General features: G+C 37.0%; 1 protein-coding gene across 2 annotated transcripts in view; it reads left to right on the top strand.

Annotated features, from left to right (window-relative positions):
* CNTNAP4 (contactin associated protein family member 4) overlaps positions 1 to 23,294 on the top strand; it is a 246,845-nt gene that overhangs the window by 136,645 nt on the left and 86,906 nt on the right. Inside the window, exons 5-8 of one of the 2 annotated variants that reach the window (XM_079118280.1) lie at positions 17,043 to 17,246; positions 17,803 to 17,987; positions 18,755 to 18,898; positions 20,809 to 21,070. In XM_079118280.1, the coding sequence (XP_078974406.1) occupies positions 17,043 to 17,246; positions 17,803 to 17,987; positions 18,755 to 18,898; positions 20,809 to 21,070 (795 nt within the window). Of the gene's footprint in view, positions 1 to 17,042; positions 17,247 to 17,802; positions 17,988 to 18,754; positions 18,899 to 20,808; positions 21,071 to 23,294 lie in introns of those variants that run through there. The other variant, XM_079118281.1, reaches the window with a different exon arrangement.

Genomic DNA, 23,294 nt, shown 5'->3' with positions numbered 1-23,294 from the left:
TGCATTTTTTCCAAATCTAATATTATTGACTAGATTTCAGTTTTCAAATATTAGGGTTTTTCTTCTATGGCTTAGACTGATGATGCTTCATTTGGGCACCCTGAATTTAATAAGAGACAGTAGTCCATTTAGTATAACCAGTCAACTGTTAGGAAACCAAAGAATGCTATTCTTGCTAGCCTAAAAATAATATGCCATCTAATTCATTTTTAAATATGCTATGCCTTCAGCATAAATTAATAGAGAAAGTAAAGACCTCTGCCAGAATATAAAATGTGTTTGAAGTATTTTCACATAAAAAAAGATAGAAACCACAGATTTCACTTAGTCTCCTTTTAATGAGGCATTTTATTATATCTTTTTGTGGGGAAGGGACCTAAGAGTTATTGATAGTCCACCTCAAGCCACACCATCCTGTTAGAAGCTCTTTCATTACAGAACAATGAGTTAGTTAATATGATCTACAATTATCAGATGAGCAGTCTGAGGTTTGGAGAAATTCAGTAATTTTCCCGGCCTCTCACAACTAGTACACAGAAGAATCCGGACGAGAACCCAGGACTGTTCAATTTCACTCCATTGCTATTCCTCTAGCAAACATTTATTTCTCTTTTTAGTTATAATGCTTTCCCCCCTAAAGATTAGCCTGTCACTTTTTGATGTAATCCCAACTAAGTTCCTTTTCACTTTGTTTACATAAAAGGAAAACCATGCAAAATGAGGTCAAATGACTTGTGGCAACTGTTGTAGCTGTCTGATGGAGAGACCACACTACAGCGATCACACAGTTCTCGTATATTTATTGCTGTTCCCAGGACCCACCTTGCCAGACATAATCAATAAACTTCTGTTCCTTCCAGGATCTATGGAATAATAATAACAGTATTAATACATAATGAATAATAACAATATTAATGGTATTAATGTTAAGAGCATTAATTCCATAAATCCAGAATTAAAAAGCTTTTCCCGAGTGCTTATAATATACATTGGGCTAAGTAGTTTATGATTCTTCAAAACAGCCAGCTCACTGCCATTTCTCCACTTTGCAAGTGAGAAAACTAAAGCTTAGAACTGTTGCTGTGCTCAAGCCTCATAGACAGGAAGTGGCAGAGCTGGGTGAGCAGCCAAGTCTGCCAGAGTCCAGGACTCGAGCTTCTGCTCCCTCCAGCTGTTGGATGGCAGAGATGAGTCAGCGGGCAGCTTGCTTCCCACCATCTGTCCGCCTGAACTGCTGGCTTTCTTGGCTTCCACAGTCCAGCTTGGCTTCTGAATTATGTGTTAGTTCCTCACTTTGCAATTACCACACTCGAAAAAAGAATCATCCTTTAAAAAATTATCCTTTCCTGATTAAGATTCTTGAACCTAGGACCTGGAAGTCTTAAATTTGTCATTGGTTCACAGAGTTTAGCGGAACTTACATGCCATGTGATGGACAATCAGTAAAGGAAATTTCAAAATGCTTCATATTTATAGTGGCATCCTTTACTTATTCAGAGCATCTACCTTGCCAAATATTTATCACAGCAGAATGAGAGCTAACAGTTATGGTACGTGCAATGGTTATTTACGGCTTTTTAGCGATATATTCTAATTTAATCCTTGAACCACTCATTTACTGGAGAGTAAACTGGGTTTTAGAGAAATTAAGCTACTCGCTCAATTTCACACACTACACTTGTATTCTTGCTGTAAACTTAATGCTGTTTTATTGAAACTTAAGCATGACTCATGGTGTCTGTATGGTAGTGACTATAAGGTAGCAGTTCCTTTTTTGGGGAGACCAGGTAACCAGGAGTTGAACTCAGGAGCACTCGACCACTGAGCCACATCCCTAACCTTATTTTGTATTTTACTTAGAGACAGGGTCTAACTGATTTGCTTAGTACTTCACTTTTGCTGAGGCTGGCTTTGAACTCGTGATCCTCCTGTCTCAGCCTCCAGAGCCACTGGGATTACAGACATGTACCACCATACCTTGTGGGTACCAGTTCCTTGGAGTTCTCTGCCACCATGTGACTCAGATTCTAACTCAAATCGCTCCTTACTCCCATGGACTGAAACTCTGGGGAACGCTCCTGTTGCTGTGACTTCATTTGCTATCTTTGGAGAAAGCCCAACATCCATGTATTTAGTCAGTTTCCTTTGCTCACTGACCCATGGTTGAAGTAACAATACTGATTTTAAATTAAAATTTAAACACCTATAGTAAAATGGTAGGACAGGAGCCAATATAAATTGATGGTTTAATAATTCTAAATTATTTTTAGAAGATGAAAAGTATTAAGTTTAGTGGAAAAATATTCTTATATACAACCAATTTTAACCCCCAAATGGGTTGAGTGTAGGAACCTCTGGAAATGTCCTTGATCAAATTGACTTTAATTTCTAAATTAACCATTATCACATTCATATTCCCCACTGTTTATAGAATCAGCCTTGAAAAAATAGTAATTTATTAAAATACAATACTACAGAGGCATCATTTATGAACCAGCTAATACGTATCAGAGACTACTCTTTATAGACCTTTTCTGATTTGGTTCTGACAACACAGTGAAATGGGTGCATAAGTATCTCTATTTCATGCAGGAGTAAGAGGAGTCAAGCAGAATTTTCTGCTGAGGGAACCATATGGTTTACTCTGGGTCACCTGTCACAGGAATAGCTGGCTTTCTTTATCCTTAGAAAGGGCCCAGGTGCTATGAGCTCAAGCATCCAGCTGCTTAGTTTCATTTGCAGCCCTCTTGAGTAGCACAGATCCAAGACCAGATGGAGTTTTCTCTGGATACACAGGTCATTCCCCTGCAATCTCTATAAAGAGGAAAGGTGTATTGGAAGTGGGCAGGGTCTCTTCCCTGGGTAACAGCCTCTTTCCATGCAACTCCCATCGTGCCCCATGAAGCACACCTCTCCTGAGCTTGAGGGAGGCCTGAGGCCTCTTCTGCCTGTGCCTTCCCAACTGTGCCAAGTTAATGTGTCTCCTGGTGGGCTCACCAGAGCCATTCACTCCAGAGTGGGACACAGGTGCTTCCCATCTCCTGACATTGAAGAAGGTGCATGTAGAGGAATGAGGAACTTTGTCCAGGCTCACATTAACCTGCATCAGACCTGGGGTGTAAAATCAGATGTATGACTTTGCAAAACCATACTCTTGTGGGTTATTTTTTGCGGGGGGGACAGAGTGGGTATCAGGGATTGAACTCAGGGGAACTCGACCTCTGAGCCACATCCCTAGGCCTATTTTGTATTTTATTTAGAGACAGGGTCTCACTGAATTGCTTAGCGCCTTACCATTGGTGAGGCTGGCTTTGAACTCGTGATCCTCCTGCCTCAGGCTCCCAAGCTACTGGGATTACAGGTGTGCACCACAGTACCTGGTGAGAAAACCCTATTTTTAGGTATTGAGTATGGAGAAATTCTAAAGTAATATATATATACATACATATGTATATATATATATATATATATTTAAAAAGATGGATATGAGCAATGACAGAAAAATTATATACACTGAATGTAAAATATCATAGCATAAGTGTAAGGTATGAAGGATAAAATGATTGACAGATTGAAATTACTATAGGCAAATTTATAGCAGTGGTTTTGGGAAATTAACATGAAGACATATTCACATGGGAGAATAGTCTAGATGGAAGTGGTACACTCCAGGCAAGCACAGGAAAGAAAGAGGATTGTTGTTGCTGATCAGTTCATATTTGAGAATAAACTTTCAGCCTCCACGAAGGGGAAGATTGGAGGCTTAAACCTGGAGGCATCAGTTCCTCAGGAGTCTTTTGCTCTTATTTGTCTTATAAGACATGGTGAAGCCCCAAACTGGATAGCCATCAGTGCAGAGAGATGTAGGCAGCTTCAAAATGGCCTGAGGATATTGACTCAAGGGAGCTTGGTCATTGTGTATTAAGGGGACACTGAGTTAGTGCATCTGAACAACCATCTGGAAGGTGGTATCGTTTACTGGAACTGAACACTGGAGAATAAATAGTTTCTGGAAGGGAACAGGAGAGAGAATTAATTCCATGGTTGACTCACCAAGCTCCAGGGCCTGTGAAATATGCAAGGTTGCAACTCCAGGCTTCTGGGTTAAAGATATAGAATTGGAAACTACATAAATAGGATTACTATTAGTAAATCATCAAGTGTTCCCTTGTATCACTCCTAATAATAAAAGTATAAAGTGCAATGTTTGAACAACTACTTGTGTCTTGAAAAATGGGGATGCATTTTCACCATAATTAAATCGGGTCCTTTATACTATTTTTTGGGTAGTAATAAACATTTTTATACCAGGCGCCTCTTGTGCCTAATATGTGTGTTCGCTAAAGTTATGGGGGCAAGCTGGTCCTGTGATGATTGCAGGGAAGATGGCTATTGTGAGAAGCACACATAATTTTACTGCCCTCTACCCCAATGACTTAGAGCAATAACTTGTTATGAAAGGACATCAAGTGAATGGAAAATCCATATCAAAGAGCATGTTCTACTTTTATGTCAGTAAACTCCAAGTTGTTTCCTGAGTAATGAGTGAAGTAGAAGCTAAATTTTATGGGATCAAAGGGAAAGTATAAATTTTAGATGTCTCTGCCGTAGCAGCTGTGAACATGTTTATAGATCCAGAGGAAAGATGTATGGAAGGAAATGACTGATGGAAGGAAGAAAGGAAAAGAAAAGAAAATCTTCAGTGATAAGAAGTTACTCTCCTACTTCATGTTCCAAAGAAAGATGCACCATGGTAAACAAGGCAGGGAAGAGAAAGAATGTGGAGAAAGTAATGTCTCTGACGTGCCCTGAAAATGTGAGGATCAAACCACATGAGATAAGGATTTAATTGTGGATGAATCGTGGAGGAATTGTCTTTAATATAAACTTTGAATTTCTTTTCTCTAATTCCTGTGTAAACATCCTCATTTTGCAACCATGATCTTCTTTTCCTCACCCCCAATGGACAGGAGCATCCAACTGTCCAGCCATACTGAGCTAACTGCAGTTTCTTTGACCTGATTTCATGATTTTTCTAGCCTCAGGGTCCTCAGAGATGCTTAGGGTCTTTGCCACAAAGCAGCCTTCTTTCCTGTGCCTAGATAATTCTCTTACTCATTCTCTTTTTTTATGCATTTTTATTGTAAACAAATGGGATACATCTTGTTTCTCTGTTTGTACATAAAGTATAGGCATACCGTTTTGTAATCATACTTTTACCTAGGGTAATAGTTTCTGATTCATTCTGTTATTCTCCCCCCACCCCTCCCACCTGTCTTATCCCTCTATACAGTCCCTCCTTCCTCCATTCTTGCCCGCCTCCCACCCCCCATTATGTGTCATCATCCACTTATCAGCATAGAAGTCAGCTTCTGACAACTTCCTTGACACCCCACCTTCAGATTGGGGGAGCAGCGTTTCCAGCTATCAGAGATCAGTCTTTCTTCTCCTGATCATAGCATGCCAGCATTATACCAGGTTGCAACCAGAGATTCTTTTTCTTATTAGTCTTCTGGACACATGAATGAATGAATGAATGAATGAATGCAAGTGAGCCTCAGGAAGGTTTTCCCAATCATCCTAGTGGGATGTAACAAATTTACTGCATTTCATTTTTTTTTCCCAAAGATGTGGCGTGAGGGATCAGCATCCTGCATACACAGAGGCTATTACCTAGCTCTCTTCAGTGTTTTTTGTTTTGTTTTTTTGTTTTTTCCCTTTCCCCACTTGGGTGATCATCTGTGCTTGTCTTGATTCTTACATTTTCTACTTAAGTTTTCTAAACTGAAAACTACAGATGATGATGATGCTACATAGATTGGCTCTTAAGTATCCCCATCCCAGTCATCTCAACTTCCTAAAGATCAGGATTAGGGTTCAGGTGAGAAGTTTGGGTGAGATCGGATATAAAGAAGTGTTAACCCATTGTGTTTAATTGCTTAAATGCAGACTGAGTTAAGAGCAAATGATGGCTTCTGTTTAATAGGTGGAACCTAAGTCAGTTATTATAAACCTCATGTTAAGTTTTAAAAAAATAAGAATGCACATTAAATCATGTGAAAACATGGAAAGTTAGACTTGCACACTGATAGTCAGCTTTCCACCATAACAAATACCTGAGTTAATCAGCTTATAAAGACAAAACGGTTATTTTGACTCAGTTTTGGAGTCCTCAGTCCATAATCAATTGGTCTCATTGCTTTTGGGCCTGTGACAAGGGAGCACATCATGGCAGTAGCCTGTGACAAACTGCTCAGCTCATATCTAGGATGCAAATAAATGGGGGGGGGGGGGGATACACACACACACACACACACACACACACACACACACACACACACACACCAGGGTCCTGCAATCTCCTTCAAGACTGCACGTGCCTCTACTGTTAAGAAGACCCCCCACCAGGCCCTACATCTTAAAATTTTACCACCTCCCAGGAGCACCACCTTGGGGAATGAGTATTGAACACATGGTCCTTGGGGGACACTGAAGATTCAACCTATGGCATCATCTGTAGTTTCAGTTTAGAAAACACAAGTAGAAAATGCAAGAATCAAGACAAGCACAGGTGATCACCCAAGTGAAAAAAAAAAAAAAAAAAAAAAAAAAAAAAAAAAAAAAACAACCAAACAAAAAACAACTGAAAGAGAGCTAGGTGTCAGCCTCTGTCTGTTCAGGATGCGGATCTCTTATACCACGAGTTTGGCTAGGAAGAAAATGAAATATGGTAAATTTGTTACGTTTATGAAAAAATCAGTTATTATCAGAATGTAATGCCTATTGAGCAACTCCCACGTGCTAATTGTGAAGAGCTTGACCAGGTGCATTGACATGTTTCTTGCTCATCTTGATCATATATTTTTGCTCATCTTGCTCATCTTGGTCGTATATTTGCTAATTTAGAGGCTGAGGAATCCTACTTTATGTCAGAGTTTAAAAAGAAGACAGTTTCTGACCAGCCTGAAACTGAGGATAAATTCTCTCATTCTTTGCAAAGTTAGAGTCTTAAGATTTTAATTAGATGAACAGTAGAACTCTATTAATATTAAAATGATGTTAGCTATTATAATACTAGAAAATAAGGGAACTATGAAAACCCATCAGAATCGTGTGAAAACCTACTGAGGCGGCTGTCACTGAGTTAACTTGGGAATGTTCTAGCAGCTCTAAGAAGAGTAACTGCAGACTTCTGAAGCATAGTAAATATATTTAAGTGAAGGGGTTCATGATAATAACCTTTCAAAAGCCCCATTGCTCACCTTTGAGAAACATTAGGAATCTACTTCCTTATTATGAAAACTAATAAATGAAAGGAAAACATCATTTATCCTATTTTCCTATGTGATCTGTGCCAAGGTAAGCAAATAGAAGAGTTTCTTTTTTAAAAAAAAATTCAGATAACAAATAAAAAGAAATAGTAGAATTCAGATTATATCTATTTTGCAACCCTGGGTAAATGAATGGATCAAGATAACTATAAATGTTCATAAAAAGAGAGATGCTTTGCTTTTGGGCATGTCATGCAGCATATCTTTTGTTGAACTAACCTGCTACCCATAACAAGCATAGTGCTGCATAAAATATACTTTAAAAATTGCTTCAGAGCTCAGAAATTCAACTCAAAATGGAAAATTGAAAGCACTTCATTGTTCAAAGAAGGGAAGTTAACCACAGGATATCTACATTCTCCAGTTTTACTCTAAGGACAGTCAGATTTTCCTAGGTTAGGGATATAGAGGTCAGAGTTCAAGGTTGCCAGAGGGACTAGAAATTGAGGAAGGAGTAGCCAAAGGAAGGTCAGAGACGGAGAGCTTCAGCTTGAGCCTACACAGTCTCCCAGCCTTGGTTGATTCTTGAACTTCACTTGTCCGAGTTGAGATAGATACCAAGGATCCCCAGAGGACACAGGAACCAGGGGGATACAGGTCTAAAGGTTTTGGCATCTGCCCAGTGCTGAGAAGATGACTTTGGAGTTCAAATCCTGTCAGTTTAGAGGGATTTGTTAAACACATTGGGCTTTAAACTGAAAAACTCAAAGGGCGTTGCTTTAGGAGTCAAGACCAGGCCTGAGGATTAATAGTTGTATTTGAGGGATAAAGACAACCCCAAAATAGACTTGTCCTAACCAAACCTGGAGCCAGGCCTCCCCATGGCAGAGGGATCTGCTGGTAATTCCACTCGCTGTGAACTACTTCCATTTACTTCTCCATTGCTACCCAACCAATAGTCCACATCCTTGCCCATCCCCGGCCCTCACGCCTGTCCCACTTCCTGACCTCTGTTTACAGTGTTCACCTCTTCTGTTTAAGCATCACTTTCTTAGCGGAGTCTCTGACTGCCAACCTAACTTCAATAGCTCAGTTCAGACCTCTCCTGTTACCTCATTCTGTCTTTTCACGCATCAACATACAGCTTGAGAATCTGTGAGCACAGGATGAAGTTTCTTCCTTTACACTGGAGGGTATGTGAGGACCGCATCTTTCATGGTAGCACACAGCAGAGTCCATGTTCAAAATCAGTTTGTTAAAGGGATGAATTAAAAATGTTTAATCAGCTATGAGATAAACTGAATAGTAAGTAATTTAATAATGTAAATAACATTATGAATAATATAAATACAAAAAATTCACAAATTTATTATTTTCACCCAGTAGAAATTGATTAGAGAGAGATCTTTGAGAGAAACACAGGAGATGACAAATATTCTCGTTATTAAAGGGCTATTAATATCATAGAAAATGATAAATATTGCAGCATTTTGATACTTCAGTTGATCTCCACAGCAGCTTTATGTGGTATGAGAGGCTGGAGTTAATCTCTATGTGTATCCAAATAAGGAAACCAAGAGTCAGCATTTAAATGACTTTGGTGACATTATAAAAGTTACACACAAGCATTAGAGACAGAAATACAACTTACATCTCCAATGACGCACTGACGTGTCCTTGGTATGGTAGATGTTGCTAATTTCAAATCTGTTTAGAAGGCTGATTTAGATTGATATTTCAGTAGCAGCGATCATGTTTGTCTCCACAACCCCCCAGCTGTGTTATTGCTGACCTTAACTCTGTCTATTTAAAACCAGGACAAGAAAGTCACTTTTTCCTGTGGTTCTGTGCATATTGCTTCTGCACCTTCTTCCTTTTCAGGGTATTAATTTTAGTTGTTTAAAACTTAAGAGTCCCTTAAATCATTCTGTGTTCTTTTATCCTACTATGCAAAAAATAGTACAGCCTGTTTCCTGTTGATTTCTTGAGGGCTTGGACTCTCTTCTCTACCTCCTAAAAACCTAGTTCAGTAATGCAGATCTCAAGTGCCTATACATCATGCTGTTGTTTTAATATTTCACTGTATAATAGTCTAACAGTGACTCAGTCTGATTTATGTTTCTTAGAAGTCAAAATTGGACCTCTGTTTGTTTAGTAATTCATGGGTAATCATTTTCAAATAAAGAAATAGTCTGAGCAGTGTTTAAGGCTGACTTCATGTTTAACCAAGAAGAGTTTGGTCTCCAGCCATTTTCTCCAGCTGATGGATGATCTGTATTATTTTTTTCCCTTTGGTTTTTGAAGGTAGAACTCTAACTCTAGTTGTTTGTTCTTCCCTTAATTTCTCTTTTTCTTATTTTGTTTATATTTGGGGGGTGATTCCTAAAGAATAAATAGAAGACCTTATTACCTTTTTCAAGGAGACTCTTTTCATGACCTTTAAATACAGTTAATTTTCTATGATTGGAGGATTGCCTTTCCAGTTCATGCATTTTCTATTCCAATTTTTCTCTTTTAAGCTTTTAGTCTTCTGACCTCATCAATAAGGCCATAATTCATAGTTTAACCTGTAGAATCAATTTATCTCTGAAACAGCTTTCAGGGACAAATCTTTCCCTCCTCCACAACTTTCTGCAAGAATCAACTATAGTATAAATAAATAAAAATACTCATTTTCCATGGTACCATTCAATAGGTAATGAGGGTATTCAATTTCAGGGAACAGGTTTCTGTAACCTACTTATTTTTCCTGTCAAACAACCCCCACGCTGTCATCTGCCTTAGAATCACCAGGATCCTGTATGCCTGAGTTAGATGTGAATTCCAGAGATTCTAACTTGCTAGACACCAGGCGTAACCCAGGATGTTGAATGTTTATGGAGCCCACCAGAGACCTTTTTCAGGTGATCCTAATATGACTGGACCATAGAGCCCAATTTAAGAAACCGTGCTCATGGGTATTTTCTTAGTAATATACTTGGGGGACAGGGAGGACATTGCTTTTTCAAATGACAACCCCTCAAAATTCAAGAAACTTCTAACTTCTAGAGCAGGCCTAGGATGAGGGTGTGGGGAAGCCACTAGGTCCAGTAAGGTATATTACAATGGCAAGAGCTTTTGTATGTGAAATATGCAGAGGTGGAAAACAGTTTGCTGCTCAGGGAGGTAAAGCATTTCTGCAATTTAGGTGACATCCTTAGAGGCTAAAGCAGATCGACTTCTCTTGCACATCTTAGAAATTATTTGGGACTTTGCCCTGATGCACAAGCAAAGCTCTGAACAAAGCCACGAATAATTGCATGGCAGGGATGTGTGTCCTCCCCAGTAGATGGTAAGCTCTTTGGAAAAAAAAAAAAAGTGTTCTTTGTTTTTATGCATTGCCATGCCTTTCACAGAAAGCACTCCATAAATATGTGCTACCAAAGGGAGGGCAGAGCACATATTTCAGCTACACACCTTCTGACAACACTCCCTGAAAGAGATTTGAATATTTTCCACTGGAAAATTTTCAATTCCATGGGACATTGTATTTCTGGATCATGTAAACAAAACAGACAATATCCAGGGTTAACAGAGAGAACTGATCTGGGGGTGGGGCCTCCAGTCCTTGTGAGTCGCTTCCTTCCTTGATTCTTGCTGCAAATGAGAAGACTTGAGATGGAGGTATTCACCCAGGAGGATTCAGGTCGCCCAGGATTGCTGTGGTGTCAGCCCAGGCAGGAACTGACAGACAGAGAAAAAGCCACAGAACCCACAGAGGGCTTTGGCTCACTCTCGCTGCCTAACCAGGCAATGACATTGATAATTGAGAGTTTCTTGTACACTTCAGAAGTTCATTATTTTGTTTTAAAAAGTTACATACACAAAAGGTATTTTTAAGTATTTTTGCTGTACCTCTTTTCTTGCCCAATATTCTACTAATAAATAATATCTTTATCATTAGTAGTCGTTAACATTTCTTGATTGCTCATTAGTTGTCCGCTTCTAAAAACTATGCAGATATACATTCAGACACGAATCCTATGAAAAATACTATTATTATTTTCATTTTACAGATGAGGAAACAAGAAAAAAGAGGTTAAGTAACCTGCTGTGATACAATAATGTCCCACCAAAGATCATAGTCTCTGAAAACTGCAGATATGCTGGTTTTTTCTTTCTTTTTTTTTTTTAACACGCCACCCCATTTAAAGTCTGTTGTGAATGTCTTTCTAAGTCAATAAATTTACCTGATTAGTTTTAAACTTACCAAGCACTACACTGACATGTGTGTAAATTTTTCTAAGATTGTAATTATGTTTAAATTTATTTTTCTAAAGTACATCATACTCTCTCCTGCCTTTTTCTTATTCTTTTTTTAAGCAAGAACATATCTCAACATTTTTTTAATTTAAAAAGTTTTTTAACTTGTTTTTAGATATGCATGACAGTTGGTTGTGTTTTGACATATTATACATACATTGGATACAACCCATTACAATTTTGATCCCATCTTGTGGCTAAACATGATGTGGAGAGGGGAAAGACCCCTACAATGAAAACTACAGAGCACTGAAGAAAGAAATTGAAGAAGATCTTAGAAAATGGAAAGACCTCCCATGTTCTTGGGTAGGTATAATTAATATTGTCAAAATGACCAACTACCAAAAGTATTATACATATTTAATGCAATTCCCATTAAAATTCCAATGATGTTCTTCATAGAAATAGAAAAAGCAATAATGAAATTCTTTGGAAAATTAAGAGACCCAGAACAGTCAAAGCAATCTCAGCAAGAAAAGTGAAGTGGTAGGCATCACAATAGTAGACCTTAAATTATACTATAGAGCTATAGTAACAAAAATGGCATCGTATTTGCACAAAAATAGAATTGAAGACCAGTGGACTAGAACAGAAGACACAGAGACATACCCACATGAAAATAGTTATCTTACACTAAACCAAGTCACCATAAACATTCATTGGAGAAAAGATAGCCTCTTCAACAAATGGTACTGGGAAAACTGGAAATCCATATGTAGTAGATTCACATTGAAACCCTATACCTCACCTTGCAGAAAACTCAACTCAAAGTGGATCAAGGACCTTGGCATTAGACCAGAAACCCTGTAGACCTAACTCTCCATCATATTGGTTCAGGAACAGACTTTCTCAATAAGACTCCTAAAGCACAAGAAGTAAAATCAAGAATCAATAAATGGGATGGCATTAAATTAAAAAACTCCTTCATAGCAAAGGAAACAATCAAGAACACAGAGAGCCTACAGAATAAGAGAAAATCTTTACCACCTGCAACTCAAATAAAGCATTAATCTCCAGGATATACAAAGAACTCAAAAAAACTGAACACCAAAAAAACAAATAACCCAGTCAACAAATGGGAAAAGGAACTGAACAGGCACTTCACAGAAGATGAAATATGAATGCTGTTTTATCTTATATGGAAAAGGCACTTTGCAGATGTAATTAAGTTAAGGTTCCTACAGTGGGGAGATTATTCTGGTTTATTTAGGTGGACCCAATGCAATCCCAAGGGTCCTTTTGAGAGGGAGGAAGGTGGTTAGTCAGAGAAGAACAAGTGGTTGATTATGAATACAGAAATAAGAGAGAGAATGTGAGTGAAAGAGATTTGAAGATGCCATGAAACTGGTCTAACACCTGGAGGAAAAGGTCATGAGCCAAAGAATGCAGGTCATCTCTAGAAGATGGAAAAGGCCAAGAAAGGGATGATTTTCTAGAGACTTAAAAGAAAGCAGCTTGTGCCCACACCTTGATTTTAGATCTTCTGAATTCCAGAATTATGTTAAAAAAATTTGTGATTTTTAAGTGACAACATTTCTCATACACTTGCCCAAGATGGAGTGAAAATTCAAACTCACACAGACTGACTACCTGACTAGGTAATATACACTATTACAAATGCTTACAAGGGGCTGGGCTAAAAAGTGGTGGCTATAGCACAACAATTTGCAACCTGTTATTAGGAAATTAGAGTTGGTCCCCTCCCCATGATGAGCTAGTGCATGACAGTCACGTTATTAATATTGGTAATAATCCATTTAGTAAAAATATGATCTCAGTTAAAAAGCATGCTAATTGACAAATTGACAATTAGAAAAATCATTCTTCCCTTCAATCAGGTAAGAAGTCATCTTCTACATCTTTGTACTACAGGACTTTTATTGTAATAAATTTTGTTAACTTCATATTTCTCATTTTTCTTAATAGTTGATTCATCTACTTTCTCTCCTTATACAACTCAAAAGATTTTTTCCTCAAAGGTGTTTGACAAAAGATAGGAATAAATATGATAGCCATTCATTATGAGTTGAAATATTAATTTCTCATTAATTCTACAGTCAGATTAGATCTTTTATAGGTGTTTATTTTCAAAATTGTAAATCTCCTTAAATTCTTTTGTGAGAAAGTGCTTTAAAAAATTCATGTACTCTTAAATCTGAAAATCTTTGTGGAATAGAAAATAAATTCCCTTGGAATGGTATCAGTGACAGCTACGGCTTCAAACTTGGCTTTCCTGGTCAATGATATAATGTCCAGATGTGCTTTTTAAATGAGTCATGTTAAAGTAAAATTTCTAAAAGCATGAAACCACCTCTCATTTGATTATAGAATAAATGCATATCACCAATGTTTTTGATTCACTAATGGAAGAATCAGAAGGAGGGTAAGTCTAGTCCAAAAAAAAAAAAAAAAAAAAAAGAGAGAGACTGAGTACATACTTAGGAATATGTAGGAATCCTAGAAAGAATGTTGGAATAATATTAACAGGTAAGTTCATAAGTGACTACTGTCCAACCATCACCTTTGAGAATATTTTTTTCTTGCATTTGCATCTCTACTGGGAAAAATAATCTACGACCGAATATGTAACTTTATAGAATCTAGCTTTAGTCAGTAATAAATTATAAAATCAGACAGTTATTAATTTACTTAGAATTAAAGACTCTTTATACTGGTTTGCAGTAATGCTCCAGTACAACATTGGAAAGAAGCAGACTTGTACCTTTGATTTATTTCTAGTTTTTCTGATTTTTCTTAATGGTGGTAAAATCACTTTCAAGACCATGCATCTGTCTCTCCTGCCAGCACTTTGGAGGTGCTGATGGATATATGGAATTCAAATGCTGTCTGCACAAATCAGAAGAGTAATTTTTCTCTTCAAAGACCTTTTTCAGGTAGTTCCAGATTGCTACATCATGTCAGTGTTTTGGGGTGTTGCTTTAAAATCATATTTACATATCAGATGTGTTTGTGTAGATAACTTTTCCTAATTGTGATACTTTTTAAAGTGAACTGTTTTAAGAGACTGTATTGTCTCAAGTAATGCTGTTAAGAATCATCCTGAATCTTTTTTATAAGAATTCATATCCATCTATTGCGTGTATGTTACTTGATTTTTTCCTGCCTTGCTAATGCACACGTGCTCTCAATTGCAATTAGCTTTTTTCCCTGAAGGGTGTTGTTTGCATGCATGTGAAATCTGTGATGTGATTGTAGCCATGTTTCTACCTCCCTTCTTCTGTACGTCTTTCCTTTCCTTTTAGGCCTCTTTGTTGAGAGGGAGTCCACTTCATTCCTACCTCTGAGCCTGTCTGTCTGTGATTTCTGAGCAATCTTTCAAGTGTCCTTTCATGCCAGTGAATGGGACCGTGTTGGGAGAACATGTAGGCCTCTTAAAATCAAGTGTTTAAAGAGTCATCTAGTTTGGAGGAGGACAAGGTAGATTACTGATGAGGATCTGCCTTAGCCTCAGGTGTCTAGACTGAGCCTGAAAAGACCTTTCTCCTTACCTTAACAAGTGGCCCCAGTCTTCTTAATTTGAATGCTAGTTACAATCCACAGTGGTTTTATGAACTTACTTGTTCACTTGCTAAACAAGTGAACAAGTGTCCATCTTCCCTGAGTATAAGCTGCATGAGGTCAGAACCATATTGGTGTCGAGTACGCTTTCATCCCAGCTTCAAACATGATGGCGTAAATATTTTTCACTGAAGGAATTCATCCCAGGGTACACCCATGTACCTGCTGAGTAGAAAGCAAGGACGTGTCCAGTGACTTCAGTTTCAGAGGTGAAGCCGAGCACCATTGCCTTAGGCATTTGTTGCCTGAAATGTTTTTCACTTCCTTATTTTGCTGATGGAAATATTCAGGCACAAAAGCTTTAGATGCCTTGGAAGATTGATAGGACCATTATAATGTAATAATAACCATAGTGAGAAAGAGAAAAAAAGAAATAGTCGGCTAAAGTAACATAGGCTAAACTTTTTATGGGGAAAAAAAATTCTCTCCATAGCTAATTCCACAAACAGTCTTTATCTAAAATAAAATCATGACTATGATTGGTTGCCTTTAAGCAATACATTAACTCAGAGATAACTGCCTGGCTCCAAATGTGTGAGCACTTAAAGTCTGTCTTATTGAAAATTTTCTTAATTTATTGTAATCTAATAATTGTGGAACACATTATTTGTATTTGACACGGAATTATGTTTTTACCATGAACATTCATCCAGCTATATAACAAGGAATAATTGTTCAGTTAACATTATTCTTTCTAAAGAATGCAATGTTTATTCATGTGTGCTTGGTGAATGAATTCTTTATAAGCACATTAGCAAGATGAGAAAAAAATCAAATCTCTGAATTTCCAGAAGGTAGCAGCATAAAATAGTGAAAAAATATTTGGGGGTGGGTTGTCCTTATAAACGGTTTTTAAAATATGATGGATAATCAGAATAAAATGCATATTTGGGCCTAAGAGTAGCTGTAATAATTTTGTGATATGCAACAAGATGAGTAAGCTGTAATGTCATTTTGTTGACTGGAAGAAGTCAGCTTACCAGTTGAAAAATAGCTTCATATTTTATTAGGCTTCTCTAATGTCTTCATTTATTACATAAATGTACTCTCAAGGGTCATTGCATTAAAAAAAAATCTTCGACTTGTGAAATGTAGAAAACACGGCTAGGTTTTTGAGTATTATCCATTCATTTTTGCGTCTCTTGTCCGGGGTGCAACTGATTTTGACAGATGTACTGTTATGTTACCAGTATAACATGACATCTTTTTTCAGATGGATTGAGTAAGAGTGGTCTTGACAATGAGTAGGTACGACATTGTCAGAAAGCTGAAACAACACATCAGTGTCACAGTTATGACACAAACGCGGCAGAATAAACCACACAATATCATTAAGTTAATGTCTTTCCAACGACACTCTTGAGAAGGCAGAAAATAGCACTGCTCTTAAATACTTTTGCTTACTCATGAAAAATATGTACAAGAAACACAAAGGCCAGTTTAATGTGCGCTTGAAGTGGTGTAAGTGTAGAGTGTGTGCTTGTTTGGATGAGGATCTCTATATGGATAAAAGCATGGATAAAAGCATTTTGAGGTATGGAAATTACTTTTTCTAGAGCTAGAAAACGCATCAATTTCAACACTTAAAAGCATTGTTAAAAGTACTGATCATGAAAATGCAAAGTGATTTTATGTGTGTTGATTATAACCTTTTTTTCTGATTTTCTTTTTTAAAAGAGAAAATTAGGTATACATTTAAAATGTATTTTTACATTATGAATTTTGGAAGCAGTACAGACTAAAAGGGAATGAATCCTGGGTTTCAAGAAGGAATTAGTCATTCGATGGTCATAACTTATGGACATGTACACACACACACATATACACTAAAAAAGCGTTTATGGACGGCATATTTATTCTTACAATGACTTTTAATATCTTTGTCTCTAGGATCAGAGGTGGTTGATCTTGATGGAAAAAGTTCCCTTCTCTACCGATTTGATCAAAAATCCCTGAGCCCAATAAAAGATATTATTTCTTTGAAATTTAAAACCATGCAGAGTGATGGGATTCTACTCCACAGGGCAGGGCCAAGTGGAGATCATATCACACTGGAGTTAAGAAGAGGAAAACTCTTTTTACTTATTAATTCAGGTAAAACCATATGGTGCGTTGCTTGAAGATTCAATCCTTTACTTATCATTTAGGTAACTTTATGCTTTTATAGCTTATTTTTTTTAACATTTAACGTGCTTTATTTTCCGATTCAAGGGCTTGTCTATCTGCCAATTATTACTCTTTCATGTCAAAATGGTTCATATTTTGTAAATTGCACAAGATTCTTGCCGAATGATTTTTTTTTATAGTTCTGATAGAGCTACATAACTATTTTCTAGCACCATAAAAGAAAGGGATGGGTCATTGAAAAATATTGTAGTAGTAAAAATAATGAGGTTGTAGCAAAGATAAAATTTACATAGAAAATGAGCATGCAATGAGTAATAATAATAAAAAGAATGAGCGGTGAAAGAAATTACAAGGTTGGGAGACTATTGTATTCAAACTTTAGGTAAATCCATACTAGTCTTTGGGATGGGATGCAGGAAGGACATTGCCATTATTTTGAGAGATGCAGTATCATAAGAGGGAAATTTTTTTTTTTTTTCATTTAACTGGGAATAATGGTTCTGTTGTCTCTCCCTCTTCTAAGGTGATGCTAAACTGCCCTCCACTCATGCGCTGATCAATCTCACCCTGGGCAGCCTGCTGGATGACCAGCATTGGCATTCTGTGCTCATCCAGCGTTTGGGCAAACAGGTCAACTTTACAGTGGACGAGCACAGGCATCGTTTCCATGCACAGGGAGAATTCAATTACCTGGATCTTGATTATGAGGTGTGATGGTTACATTTCAATTAATACAGATTTTATGATCTATGTCTCATTTAGCTTCCCAACAGAAGATGTGCTGTAGAGAAGCCCCCTGTGCAGTCCATCACCTGCTGGTGAAGCACTTCCCATCATGGCCTAACTCGACAGCAGGCTTGAAGTCTTGAGGCTACACCTTCCTCACAGCGTGCTAATTTATTATCAGAGTGCAGGATCACTCTTTTTTTTTTTTTTTTGTTACCTTAAGTGTCTTGATTCTGTAGGAAATTTTCCACGTGATGAGATCGAATTACCAATAGCAAATGTGTTGTATGATTTCATTCTGGTTTAGGCTACTCCTGAGCAGTGTGGATCTATGGGGTGTTGGAGGGGTAGACCTGGTACCAAAAGATTAGTTCACTCATTGATCATTGATTCAAATACACAAATGTCAATGTGTACTAGAAATGTATACAAAATAAAATGTTCCAATTAGTTATATTATTAACAGATCAAGTTTTACTGTGGATATAAAGATGAGATTTTCTTCATCAAGTGATAAATATCAAAACAAATTGTGATTAATGGTTTGTTGGAATAATCAAGCTCCAGTGTAAATAAGGACGGAATGCATAGAAATTTGCTTTAAAATCTCTATCTTAATATTTTTCAATGTAGGATGATGAAAACTTGATCTGTATATCAGGCTGCCAGTATAGTTGCTAATCGTAATCATTTAAGCAGATTATCATAAATCACTAAACAATATTATTGATGCTATTTTTCTTTCTAAGATCAGCTTTGGAGGGATTCCAGCACCTGAAAAATCAGTGTCATTCCAATATAAAAATTTCCATGGATGTTTAGAAAATCTCTACTATAATGGAGTTGACATCATTGGTTTGGCCAAACAACAAAAATCGCAGATCATCACCATGGTAAGAATCTGCATGAAGGAATAAGTAAATGGAAAGTCTTTTCAGCAATAAAATTGCTACATTGTAGGTTCCCAGTCAATGTGATATTTTCAAGGTTGCTTTTATTTAATTTTCTTCTCTGGCAATGTGAATATAAGGGATTAATTCTATTTAAAGGACTTATAATTCACAACACATAATTATTTTTATGTGAAGTAAAGCAGTTTTTCTTAACAGTGAATATTTTGATTTAGTTGTGATTTTATTACTCCTAAGAGACTAATTTCTTTTGCTCTGCAATTGCCTTAATAGGATACTCCTTGACCAATTCACTAGATGAGCATATGGAGTTTCTGAAATCAAATACACATCCGTGTATATTAGAGAGACATTGGAAAAAAAAAAAAAAACTTGTGTTTTTTCATGGTCATCCATAACAAGTAATTTTCAAAAAACCTAATAGGTGGTTACAGCATTGCATCTGCCAATCTTTCCAAATAGTGCTGTTGCTCAGGCTGCATTATATTCTAATTCAGTGGACCTGTAGCAGAATATAAATCTAACTATTGGTCAGGGATTAGTCGGGGAAGCATCTCCAAAGTGAGTATTGTGAACAAAGGATCTGTCTTAGGACTTGGATCTTAGCAATTGTCAGAGGAACTTGGAAGTTGAAGGCCTGGCAGGGGAGTTGGAAGATCACAGAAGCCACTAATTCTGCCTCCAGTCGCACTGTGTACAGACATGTTGGACTTTGAGAAGCATTTTCGGTCTGTGAGGCTTTCTGAGGGGTCTCTGGCAGTTGTCTCTGGGTAACCACAGGGCCCTGAGGTCCCCAGACAAGCACGGGGGGTGGGTAGGGCTTGTGTTGCTCAGTGGGGGCCAGCCTTTGGGAGGAAGAGGCAGTACAGGGTGAAGGAGATCTGGAGAGTGGGATGAACCAGCTCTCTGCTCTCATCCTTCACGTGTGTGATCACAAAAATCCCTTGGAGCAAATTGGCTGGTGTTTTACTTTTGACTGTCAAATATCACCCAAGACACTTTTCTCATCATGCTTTACCCAGAAGCAGACAGGGAAGGAAATTCTGGGGCAAATGGTTTCCAGCTTTACCAATTTGGTAATAAGTAATTTCTTTTATTACTTAAAATTCAATATATGTAAATTGAAGCTCATGTCGCTTCAGCAAATCCCAAGGCACATCACAAGAATATTACTGAAAAAATATTTTATTCCTAATTGAATTTTATTCCTAATTGTCTGTGAATTGGTGGTGTTTATATGATCCTAACCTTCAACAAGATTTCAAAGTTTTTTTTAATCAAAGAGAAAATAATAATTTCAATAATAAAAATATTGTAGATATGTGTTTCAGTCAAAAAGTGAGTTTCCAGAAAATGCCCAGGAACCTCACTCCTCACTGGCAAGAGGGTGTGTTTCTTGCAGGCTAATTGAAGCCCGAGCCCAAGTGCAGTGGACAATATTTCCATTTTTCCTGAGTTTGATGGTCTTATAACGGCTTTTATGTTATGGGTTAGTGTATAGGTTAGCATTGTTTGCTCTTTAGTTTTTGTTATTTCATTCACTGGAACATGATAAATATTCACAAATGGAAGTTAATTCACTCTTAAACAGACTCATAATAGAGTTTAATGTTTTTATTTGAACAAGACCAAATGTTTTCCTTCCAACATGTCAGTTGCATGGACCTTTCAAATCTATTTTAAAGTTAAGAAATGGGGAGAAGACCAGAGAAAGTGGTTGGAGAACCTTAAAGCATATGGCAGGGCCCTGGATTTTCATGGTGTTGGCAATTTGTTGGTTTAAATTGAGGATAAGGTGCAAGTGATAAGCAGTCTTCGCATATATTTCAAATTCTGTTACTAATGGAATGTGTAAAGCTTGCTGAAAGCTTTTTCTTCTACTTTGTCCTCAGGGAAATGTGTCGTTTTCTTGTTCACAACCACAGTGGATGCCTCTGACTTTTCTGAGCTCCAGGAGTTACTTAGCTCTGCTGGCTTCTCCCAGAGAGGAGGAAATTTCGGCCAGTTTTCAATTTCGAACCTGGAATAAGGCTGGACTTCTGCTCTTCAGTGAACTTCAGCTGGTTTCAGGGGGTCTCCTCCTCTTGCTTAGTGATGGAAAACTTAAGTTGAATCTCCTCCGGCAGGGAAAATTACCCAGTGACATCACAGCAGGTAATAAATGTACTCCCACAGGCCAAGCATATGGATCTGAAAGATTTCATTATCTCTCTGTTCCTTCTCCACAAATTTTATGCATAACCAAAAAATTAATATTTGTTTAATAAATGAATACTGGAGTTAATAAGATTATCAGAACTCTTCCTTCAAGGAAATTGATTCCAATTTCCTTTTAAATATCATTCCAACATTTGCAGTTCTTATTCACCAAAATGATAGAGAAGGGGAAATGGAAATTTCCTTCTGTGACTCTTTCTCCCACTTTAGGCAAATTATAGAATATCGTGAGAATGTGTGTTTTGAGGATAATGTGAAACACTTTAAAATAGATCAATAAGTTAATTGGATGTCTTTTATAGAAAAACTAGACTTTGCCAAACACGGCTGGTGTCTTATCTTGTCTTTTGGAGAATGGGAGAGGTCTTTCTGGAATCTACACCTATATCTTTGTATTAATGTGTCCCATGTAAATGCAAAACTTAAATATTTAGCCAAACTAACTTTACTTGTACTTTGTAAAGAATTGGATAGATTTTGGGTAGGACATAAAGTTTTGTGCAAAGATTTTCCTTTGGGCACCAATTGGAAATCTCTCCACTTGTAGGCAATACGGTCTTGTTTTAATAATTAGAAGTAATATAATAAAGGTGACTATATGAGTGTCTAGAAAATTAATGTCACTCTAGGTCAGTGCTTTAAGTGAGGAATATTTTTCTTTCTTCATTAAAATTATATAGTTCTCAACAAGGTATCTCCGTTTTTACATAAATAGAAGAGCATCTAAGCTCAGAAACTGAAGGTCACATTGAGGTAAATTGCTACATTAATTTAATAAATGGTCTTTAAAAACAATTTACCAATGACAGCATGCCATTCCTCTATATTTATTACGACCAAAATTCATAGAATTTGACTTGGAGAGGGAGTAAAAGAAGTTGAAATACATTTGAAAACTCATAAGCAAAACAAACATACAAATGCATACACAAATGACTATTCTTTATAATCTTCCTGCTATTGTTCATATATCATTGCAATTTAAATATGGGAACTAGAAATTCACTATTAATTATAATTTTAAGAGGTGCTGTGCTTGACTTAATGTCATGCTCAAAATGTGAGAGATATGCAGACTTGACTAAAGGAAATAAATTAATCAGTATCTTATTAACAATTAATAGGCCCCTAAAATGAGGGTCTAAAAATGTAAGCTTGCCATTAATGTGTGGTTTATTGTGATGTATTTGACATTCTCTGAAGTGGTTATATTCATAGCTTAATTTTAAACATCTTAAAGAAATTGCTTCAGTACAATGCTACCGTAGTCAACGCCACAAAGCTAGTTCATTTCTCACCACTTTATAGAAATATAGACTTCATAAATTACTAGGTGTATGTCTGAAGGGTATACCGTGAGTGATATAAAATCTCTAAATGCATGTTTAAATCCATATACAATGTAATCCATTATGATATCATATGACTTCATGTGATTATTTCCATAGCTACTAATAAAGAGCCTAGACTAAATAGAAAGTTAATATAGCAAAATTGTTACACTGCAGGTAACAAAAGTCAGCCTTCACTTACCAACTTTACCCTTATTTTTCCAGTTCTTTCAAAACATTAACTTTTGCTAATTTCAGTGAAGCAAGTACATTTTTCATGTGCTGTTATGCTACTTAAATGACAGTTGGATGGGGGCTCAGTTTGTTCTTTCATAAGGAGAGACTTCACCTGTACAAAGTTTGATAATTAAATCAGTTGTATTATGACACTAAAAATACATGCACTTCTTACTGTATTGGTATCATACTATAATATCTTTCCACTAGAGAAAGGTGACTTGATTTTCTGTGTGTGGTACTGGGGACAGAACCCAGTGTCACTCTACCACTGGGCTACTTCCCCCGTCCTTTTTAGTTTTTATTTTGAGACAGGGCCTCACTAAGTTGCAGAGGCTGGCCTTCAACTTGCCATTCTCCTGCCTCGGCCTCTTGAGTTGCTGGGATTTCTGGTGCGCACCACCTCACCAGGGAAGGGCAGCTTAATTTTTCTTAGCTATTAAAGATACTAATCTTAAAAGTTCAAAAAACTCAAAATTTTTATCTTTTGCAATGAAAAAGATTAAATTCTATTGAGAAAGAACTGAATTATACATGTTTGAAATTTTAAGCTAAATTTTAATGTAATGTACGGTTTTGCAAATTGTCATTTG

Source organism: Sciurus vulgaris, assembly GCF_902686455.1.
Source record: "Sciurus vulgaris genome assembly, chromosome: 17".
In the NCBI taxonomy this organism is placed as follows: Eukaryota; Metazoa; Chordata; class Mammalia; order Rodentia; family Sciuridae; genus Sciurus; species Sciurus vulgaris.
Note: the sequence above shows the minus strand (reverse complement) of the source record. Positions and strands in the feature narration are given on the sequence as shown.